This window comes from Carlito syrichta, unplaced genomic scaffold (genome assembly GCF_000164805.1).
Source record: "Carlito syrichta isolate Samal-C Ts95f unplaced genomic scaffold, Tarsius_syrichta-2.0.1 Scaffold305688, whole genome shotgun sequence".
NCBI classification, from domain to species: domain Eukaryota; kingdom Metazoa; phylum Chordata; class Mammalia; order Primates; family Tarsiidae; genus Carlito; species Carlito syrichta.
Genome location: NW_007249784.1, coordinates 527,273 through 536,575, shown reverse-complemented (window position 1 = coordinate 536,575; position 9,303 = coordinate 527,273). Strand labels below are relative to the sequence as shown.

At 48.5% G+C, this 9,303-nt stretch overlaps 1 protein-coding gene across 3 annotated transcripts in view; it reads left to right on the top strand.

The window, feature by feature from the left end:
- KCNAB3 (potassium voltage-gated channel subfamily A regulatory beta subunit 3) overlaps positions 1 to 4,592 on the top strand; it is a 7,149-nt gene extending 2,557 nt beyond the window's left edge. For 2 of the 3 annotated variants that reach the window (XM_021714632.1, XM_008062354.1), the window contains 10 exons: positions 1,102 to 1,146; positions 1,234 to 1,278; positions 1,413 to 1,456; positions 1,945 to 2,031; positions 2,310 to 2,395; positions 2,529 to 2,649; positions 2,736 to 2,830; positions 2,941 to 3,061; positions 3,237 to 3,325; positions 3,594 to 4,592. In XM_021714632.1, coding sequence (XP_021570307.1) covers positions 1,102 to 1,146; positions 1,234 to 1,278; positions 1,413 to 1,456; positions 1,945 to 2,031; positions 2,310 to 2,395; positions 2,529 to 2,649; positions 2,736 to 2,830; positions 2,941 to 3,061; positions 3,237 to 3,325; positions 3,594 to 3,671 — 811 coding nt within the window. In that variant the 3' untranslated portion in view covers positions 3,672 to 4,592. The remainder of the gene's footprint in view (positions 1 to 1,101; positions 1,147 to 1,233; positions 1,279 to 1,412; positions 1,457 to 1,944; positions 2,032 to 2,309; positions 2,396 to 2,528; positions 2,650 to 2,735; positions 2,831 to 2,940; positions 3,062 to 3,236; positions 3,326 to 3,593) is intronic. The other variant, XM_021714633.1, reaches the window with a different exon arrangement.
- The last annotated feature ends 4,711 nt before the right edge of the window (positions 4,593 to 9,303 follow it).

Sequence of the window (9,303 nt, the reverse complement as noted above, 5' to 3'; positions counted from 1 at the left end):
TTTTTGATTTATTGTAGAGATGAGGTCTCACCAAGTTGCCTGGATGGGTCTTGAACCCGCGGGCTCAGGCAATCCACTCACCTCAGCCTCCCAAAGCACAGGGATTACAGGCTGAGCCACCAAGCCCAGCCACAAAGCTGAATTTTCAAACACCATGACATATCACACACTCATGGTTTCACACTGGGAGTAGGGAAAACCTGTGATGACCTACCTCTGCCCCTTTTCTATCTGGCAAACACTTCCACTCATCTTGAAGACTTGACCCAAATGTCTGCTCCTCCAAGAAGCCTTCCTCAGAGTTGGTCAACTCTCCCCCACCCTACCACTCTGAGCTCCCAAAACACTATATTCTGCCTTCTGACACACTGTTAATTGCTGGTTTATGCAGCCATATTAGCTGCTCAACTCAGCGGCATCCTTTCATGGAACTTTTCTTGCTCTTTCCCAAGTGCCTACACAGAGTCTAGCAGAGAGCAGGCACTGCTTTGGAATGAAATCTACATGGTCTCAAGTGCAGTCTGAGTAGATAAAAAGGAAGATAGGAATGATTAAACAATGGTAAAACATTTTAGTAATAGTCCACCATACAAATTTAAGACTTGTCACAAGTTAGCTCATAATTATGTGCTAAAGAATTGTGTAGCCAACTCTACGGAAGCTAAAAAGGACTGACTATAGATTGTGACAATCAGAGAATACATTATGGATGAGGCAGAATCCAAGCTGAGCTTTGGAGGATGGGTAGGATTTTGCAAAGGGTCAGAAGGAGAAGGGAAACCCAGAAGCTAGACAAGACAGTGTCTTCCCTGACTCTACCACAGTCTGCCCCTTTCCTCTCATCCTATTCTATTCTGTTAGCATCCACGATGAGGTTCAATACATAGTTGGTGCACAAAAGATATCTGTTGAATGAATAAATGAAACTATATTAATATATCCCTTCTTCCAGAAATCCCTTTTATTTAGTCCAGGATGGGGCTGAAAGCCCAAATGGGGTCCTGGTTTATGCTCTACTTTACGAGAGGAAAAGGTGGGGAGGAGGGAAAGGAATTGATCCAACTTGGAGGAGTCAGTGCCTCTGCATTGTCTTTCTTTTAGAGCTGAAAGAACCCTAGGCAACATCCTCAAGAGCAAAGGTTGGAGGTGAGAGTGTGTTTTGAGGGGTTGCTGGGGACCTGATCATCCAAAAATCCTTTTCTTGCTGGTTCTCCCATTTTTCTCTTTTTCCAGGAGATCAAGCTATGTCATCACCACCAAGATTTTTTGGGGAGGACAGTAAGTGACTGCCCCACTATGATTGAGGAGAAAAACTGCCTGTGAGGACCATGCAATCTCAGTCCCTCATGGCTCCAGGCCAGCCCTAGTCCCCTATCTGTCATGCCTCATCTTTGACTTACCTCTTCCTACAGGGCAGAAACTGAGCGAGGCTTGAGCCGCAAACACATCATTGAGGGTGAGACTTAGGGGCTAGGAACCTGAAGTGATGGGGTATGGAAGCCAGAGGAGTGGGGAAAGTTCTGTGAGGCTCTGAACTGGAGGATTTGAATGGGAATTTAGGTGGCCATGGCAAGGGGATAAGGTCTGAATTCTTTTTTTTTTTTTTGAGTCGGAGTCTCACTCTGTCGCCCAGACTGGAGTGCAGTGGCCGCTCCCGGCCACCGCAGCCTCGACCTGCTGGGCTCCGGCGATCCTTCCGCCTCAGCCTTCTGAGTAGCCGGAATTACAGGCATGCCCTACCACGCCCGGCTGATTTTTTGATTTGTTGTAGAGATGAGGTCTCGCTGCCCAGATGGGTCTCGAACCCACGGGCTCAGGCAATCCACTCACCTCAGCCTCCCAAAGGCGCGGGATTACAGGCTGAGCCGCCGAGCCTGGCTTGGTCTGACTTCTTAGTAAACCTAAGCTAAGGTGCTTATCTTCCTCTCCCCACTCTACCTTCAGGCTTACGAGGATCCCTGGAACGCCTCCAGCTGGGATATGTGGACATCGTGTTTGCCAATCGCTCAGACCCCAACAGTCCTATGGAGGGTAAGGGCAGCACCCTCAAACCCGACAGTGCTTCAAAACGGAGCTCTGCCTCAAGCTCTCAGCAGGAAGTTAGCCCCTGCTCAGAAGGCCTCCCAAGCACCACAGTGTAGGCTTAGACCCCAGGACTTTGGACAGAGTGGGAGGCAAAGAACAGATACGAACCTCTGTGACTCCATAGAGATACCTAGGATCTTGGTGGGGCAGGCAGAGGTCTGCAGATCTGGAACGTTAGATTCCAGGGATCTGACAGTGAGGCTCTTCCTCTCCTGTGTGCCTAGAGATTGTGCGAGCCATGACTTATGTCATCAACCAGGGCCTGGCCCTGTACTGGGGAACATCCCGATGGGGAGCTGCAGAAATCATGGTGAGTAGTAACCCTACTTCCCCCGTCCCACAACTGATTGCTACTTTTCACATGGCTACTGCACTGGGGGAAAGGGTGAGAAAGAAAATGGAAGACGTGCTCTGACCTCCATCTCTTTCCCACCCCAACCCAGGAGGCCTATTCCATGGCCAGACAGTTTAATCTGATTCCTCCAGTATGTGAACAAGCAGAACACCACCTGTTTCAGAGGGAGAAGGTGGAGATGCAACTGCCAGAGCTCTACCACAAAATTGGTTCGCAGCTCCCTTATTCCTACCTTTCCTTCAGCCCCATCCATGGCCTAGGTCCCTTTCCTGATACCCAATTTTCTTCCTCTTAGGTGTTGGTTCAGTCACCTGGTCCCCTCTGGCCTGTGGCCTCATTACTAGCAAGTACGATGGGCGAGCCCCAGATACCTGCAAGGCCACCATCAAGGTGAGATCTGGAGGGGGCTCAGGATTGCAGGACTGGCCTATCCAGGCTGCTGCTGTGTCTGTGTATGGTGGTGGTGGTGGTGTCTTTTGCTGATTCTCCTTGGCCTCCAGGGCTACCATTGGCTCAAGGACAAAGTGCAAAGCGAAGATGGCAAGAAGCAGCAAGCCAAGGTCATGGACCTTCTTCCCATCGCTCACCAACTGGGCTGCACTGTGGCCCAGCTTGCTATTGGTGAGACATTGCCAGCCCCGAACCTTGCAGGGGCCCTGTCTCCTCCTGAGATGTTCCCAAACCTATCCTCATACTGGTTTGTCCCTAGGGAGGGTCTTCTTTTTCAGAAACACTTCTGAAGTCTATGTGCTCACTGTTCCCCATCAGTTCTCTTTTTTTTGTCCTCTGGCCCCAGCATGGTGTCTCCGCAGTGAGGGTGTCAGCTCAGTCTTGCTGGGGGTGTCAAGTGCAGAGCAGCTGATAGAACACCTGGGTGCTCTACAGGTGAGCTGGAGACTAAGAGGCACAGCCTATCTCTGTCCCCTTCCCCAGGAGTCAAGACCATGTGGTTCAACCTAGAATGGTCCTGTGAGATCACCCATTATAGTCTTCACTTTGCAGGTCCTAGGGCCACAAGGCAAAGCAGAGGCACAGCTGCGACTCCTTCCTTGCCAGTTGGCCCCATTGTGGTGCTTCCCTGGGCCCTGGAATCCCATGCCCTTCCTCAATGAACCAGCATGTAGGGCCTTCTTCACCACCCATTCTCCTTCAGGTGCTGAGCCAGCTAACTCCACAGACAGTGATGGAGATAGATGGACTCCTGGGGACCAAGCCACATTCCAAGAAATAGTATGTCTGAGGCCCAGGGACCCAACCAGGAGTCGCTACACTCTCCTGAGAACCGCCTTCCCTCAGCAGCCTCACTCCTGCTTCGGATCCCTCCTCACGCAGCGGCCAGAGCAAGGGTAGCCCCGCCCACCAACGAGTCCCAGCTTGAGTAGTGATTCGCATGAACAAAGCCATATCCTTCTACAGTGGGGCTTGAGAGAGAAAGTAGCACGCCTGCCCCTGCTGCATCCTTCTAGGCCTTCTTGCAAGTCCTGGGTATGAGCTACTGGTATTTGCTCTCTGCCACTTGATCACGCTCCCTTCTCTCTTCCCCCTATTCGCAAGGCCCAGAAGAAAACACACACACACACACACACACACACACACACACACACACAACCCCAGCAGATATAAGAAACATGCAGAATACCTCAAAAGGGATGCTTGAAAGGAGTAATAACCTAATAAGTTAGTTGTGATGTCACCTGGAACATAGGAAATGGGGCTCTTGGGGTATTTGATATAAAGGAAGTCAGGCTGGTCCTGGCAGGAAATAAATGATACTCTTTTGGAAACCAGGACCCCACCTCCCAGCCCAGAGATCAGGGAGGGCGGTAAGTGTGGGGACTATACAGCACTGACAAAGGTAGAGGGGAATGTGATAGATGTATAACATAGTCTGGCAAAATGGTCAGGGTGGTCCTTAGAAAACAAACTTGGCCTATGCTTTGCAGGAATTTGTGACAGCCTTTGGGTCATGGGCAGAGACATGGGGCAGGCGAAAAAGGTCTAGGGATAGACTTTTGAGCCTTGAGCAGGACTTTCTACCTGGCAGTAGAGGATAACAGTCTTCCTCCTGGCAATAACCCTAAAGCAATAATGATGGCCCCTCTTCTGTAAGACTTCCCAGGGAACTGTAAATAAAATCTCAGCTTGATCCTCACAGTGTCTGAAATTGCAGGGAGTTGGGAGGTTAGCGTCGTGGTGTCACATTCCTGGCCCCCTCAGCTCCTGCCATTAGAGAGCTCTTACCACTAGCTTTCTCTCCATTGCTCGTTCACCTCAGTGACCCAGGCATTGGACTCCTAGTCAAAGCTCTCATCAAGGACCCAGATACCAGATACCCAAGGCCCCAGTTTTCTTCCTTCAGTCACCACATTCCTTAGAACCCAGAGATTTGGCTTCAGTTTTCTCTTCTTTTTATGAAAGACCTTCCGACTCAGAATCTCACTCTGACACCCAGGCCAGAGTACAGTGGCACAATCACAGCTACTGCAGCTTCTACCTGCTGTGCTCAGGTAGTCCTTCTGCCTCAGTCTTCCAGGTAGCTGGAATTCCAGGTGCGTGCCACCATGCTTAGCTAATGTTTTGATTTATTATAGAGACAAGGTCTCTCCAAATTGCCCAGGCTGATCTTGAACCCCTGCAATCCTCTTGCATCCACCTCCCAAAGTGCTGGGATTACAGGCAAGAGCCACCACGCCCAGTTTAAACATTTTTTTAATGATTCTGTGGTCTGGCTGGGAGTTCCTCTGCTGCTTTCTTCTTGTTTGTTTGTTTGTTGAGTTGGGGTCTCACTCAAACTGGAGTGCAGTGGCCCAAGAAGCTGGGACTACAGGTGTGTGCCACCATGCCCAGCTAGTTTTTTGTAGAGACAAGGCCTCACTGTGTTGCTCAGGCTGGTCTCAAACTCCTGGTCTCTAGCAATCCTTTCACCTCAGCCTACCCAAGTGCTGAGATTACAGGCATGAGCCACCACGCCCAGCCTCCTCTGCTGTTTTCATCTGGGCTTACTCATGTGGCTGCACTCAGCCATCATGTCATTTGAGCAGGAAGAACCAAGATGACTTCACAGCATAATTGGCAGTGCTGGCTATTGACTGGGGCTCCTCTCTCCTACTCCATATGGCCCCTTCCACCAGTGATCTAAACCTATTTCTTTATATGGTGGTCTCAGGGGAGTATTCCAAGGAGATAAAGGCAGAAGCTGCAAGTTCTCTGAAGGACTAGGCTTCAGAACTCACCCATCACTTCTGCCACGTCTATTGGCCAAAGCTAGGAAAAGATACCTCAATTCTTGATGGGAGAAGCCACAAATACATGTTGCAAAAAAAATTGGGGCCACCATTAAACTAACACATTAAAAGGCTTTAAATAGGAGTGGAAGGAGAGTGTGGTAGGACATGATTGGGTTTGAGATATGGAAAGATCACTGTAAACAATGTGGAGAGAAGCCTGCAGAATGCCAGAATGCTTGTGGAGATTGATTAGGAGGCTCCTGCTGGAGTCTATACAAGAGATGGTGGCAGCTTGGACTAAGGGTTGTGCTGGAGGTGGAGAGAAGTATATAGGTGGATTAGAGAGAGATTTAAGAGGCAAAATAAGCCAGGTGTGGTGGCTCACGACTTTAATCCCAGCACTTTGGGAGGTGGAGGCAAGAGAATTGCTAAAGTCCAGGGGTTTGAGAGTAGACTGAACAACTTGGCAAAACCTCACCTCTACAGTAAATCAAAAAAATTAGCTGGGCATGGTGGCACATGCCTGTGGTTCCAGCTACTTGGAAGACTGAGGTGGAAGGAGCACCTGAGCCCAGCAGGTTGAGGCTGTGGTGGCCGTGAGCTAGCCACTGCACTCCAGCCTGGGCAACAGAGCGAGACTCCAATTCAAAAAAAAAAAAAAGAAAGAAAAGAAAAATAAAATAAACTGGGCTTGGTGATGGGTTGGTAAAGGAAAGTGAGGGTGAGGAAGGGGTCATGGATGGCACCTATGGTTATGGAGGTGGGCAAAGGTAAGGGTAGGAAACTAGAAGAAATGCTGATTTGGGCAGCGAGATCATAGTTTTGGGTTCTTGGGGATGAAACAACAAGGGCTGTGAAACAAGTGATTGAGATCTGGAATATAGAAGGTTTTGGCTATCAAACACTTTGGGAGCATTTACCTTGACTTCAAATCCTAGCCTCCACCACTTATGAGTTCTGACACTTTGAGCAAGTTACTAATTTCTCTGGGTCCTGATTTCCTCATTTATAAAATGTAGATAATAGTGAGGAGGATTGAATGAGCTTATATGTGTAAGGTGCCTAAAATGGTGCCTAGTATACAGTAAACACTAGGTAGGTACTGACCACCACATAAAGAAGTACCTAGAAAGAACAGGATTTATCACCAATTGGAGATATCAAAAGATGTGAGGAATACCGTTCAAAAGGAATTTCCAAAAAAGTTTTGGGCCAACTCATTTCCTGTGAAGGTGGACCATAACTATGAGCAATCTTATATTTACATTTGTTAATGCTGGACTGGTATTGGATCCTAGGCCTTCCTGTCTGAAAATTTTCGATCAGTAGCCCTAAGTAAAAAGAATGCTTACCATCGAGGGTATGATTGATCCTTGAAGCTGCTTGGTAAAGTTATTTCCTTATAGTCTTTTGTATTTTGCTCTATCATGTATTTATTAACAATAGATATCTACCAGTCTGTTTTTAAAACGAACACGTTTTGAATTATGATAGCATCTCTGGAATAAGTAGACACCTTCTCCCAAGTGACCATGAAGACAATACAATTAAAAATTTCTGAAACATTTACTTAAAAATAGAGGGTAAACCTCCTCACAAAAGATTCTCTCTAAATTTAACAATTTAGTTAAAAAAAAAAAAAAAAAAAAAAACACCAGAAGCTGGGTGCAGTGGCTCATGCCTATAATCCCAGCACTTTGGGAGGCCAAGGTGAGAGGATTGCTTGAGGCCATGAGTTTGAGACCAGGCTGGGCAATTTGAGACCTCATTTCTACAAAAAATCAAAAAATTAGCCAGGCTTGGTGGCACCTACTTGTGGTTCCAGCTACTTGGAAGACAGGCAGAAGGATTGCCTGAGCCCAGCTGGTCGAGGCTGCAGTGGCCGTGAGCGTGCCACTGCACTCCAGCCTGGGTGACGAAGTGAGACTCCAACTCAAAAAAAAACAAAACAAAACAGTTCTACATTGCCTGTGATTGCCAGTAGATGCCATGTGTGTAGAGAAGCCCGTCTTGTATGTATTGATCAAGAAAGATAGGGGTTGAAAATATCAGGTACTGAGAAGTTAAAGTGAACACAATATTGGCTGAGGGCACAGGATAGTAATAGCTAACACAGTACCTACCTAGTGTTTACTGTATACTGTATACACCATTTTAGGCACCTTACACATATAAGCTCATTCAATCCTCCTCACTATTATCTACATTTTATAAATGAGGAAATCGGGACCCAGAGAAATTAGTAACTTGCTCAAAGTGTCACAACTCATAAGTGGTGGAGGCTAGGATTTGAAGTCAAGCCAGCTAGCTCTAGACTGTGCTGTCACCCTCCACAATAGAACCTGGGCTGCATGTCCAGGAGAGGCGCACCAGGAGACAGCTGGTTGTAGGTAGGTGTGGTAGGATGAGGGAATGTGGGTCGTGAGTACCATATCCTGTTTACCTGTGGGGGAAGTCCGACCCTTGAGTCAGAACTCATGCTGGGATGCTTTGCTGGAGCCATCTTGATGTGTGGGTGTCCAGGCCTGGATGCTCCAGAAGGAAAGGATTCCTAGCATTCCTAAGGCCATGGTCCTAGAATCTAGGTCCTTCCTTAGACTGAGATGTTGAGCAGTTTGGGGAGAATGAAATTTGGGAAGCCAGTCTTACAAGAACACAGAGGTCATGTATAAGAAGAATTGACAAAATCGATCCAAAGGCCAGGAGCCCACTAAAGGTTGGGTAGCATGGGCAATGAAACTGGCTTAGTAAGTCTGTTTGGCTGGGTTTGTGAAAGAGTTGAGCAACTGTACAAATAGGACAAGGGGACTTCAGAGACCTGTGCCAGTGACCGAGGGTTGAGGCGCAGGAGGGGACTTCGGGATTTACACACGATAGGATTAAATAGTGCTGGCGTTGTGCTGGAGGGTGGAGAAAGGCAGGTGAGGGAGGAATGGGTGGTTTGCCGCCAGGCTTCCAGTCCTAGGATCGCCCAGGCTGCCTCCTCCGCGCTCGGCCATAGCTGTCATTCCCGGCCTCGCGCCTCCACCGCCCCCACGCGTGCCGCCGCAGGGAGCGGCCCGGCCACTGCGTGACGCCTCGAAGGGCGGGGCCTCACTACTAAAAGGGCCGAGAGGCCGCGGCGCCGGCCCCAGGACCCGATCCAAGCCATAGAAGGGTCCCCTCGTTTTGTCTACGGAGCCTGCCGCATTAGCGACGCCGTCGAGTCCGCGGCAGGCACGATGCAGCTCTTGGTGAGGGTGCCCTCTCTCCCGGAGCGGGGCGAGCTGGACTGCAACATCTGCTACCGTCCCTTCAACCTCGGCGGCCGCGCACCCCGCCGCCTGCCCGGGACTGATCCCGACCACTTCCTTTAATATCCTTGCCTGGACTACTGTATAATATTCACTAAGTCTACACACAGCTGTTTTACGGACTTGGTGTGTCTCATACTTAGAGTAGATATTTCTGAATGATGAAAACGTATATTTACTAAGATATTTACAGATCAGTTAGAATGGAATTCTCGCATTTATTTTATTCTCTACTTAAACAGTTTATGTAAGTTCATATATTTTTATGCATTTCCCCTTGAATTAGTTTCCCCTTGCTGCTGTAACAAATTACCACAATCCTCATTGTTTTTAAACATTGCAA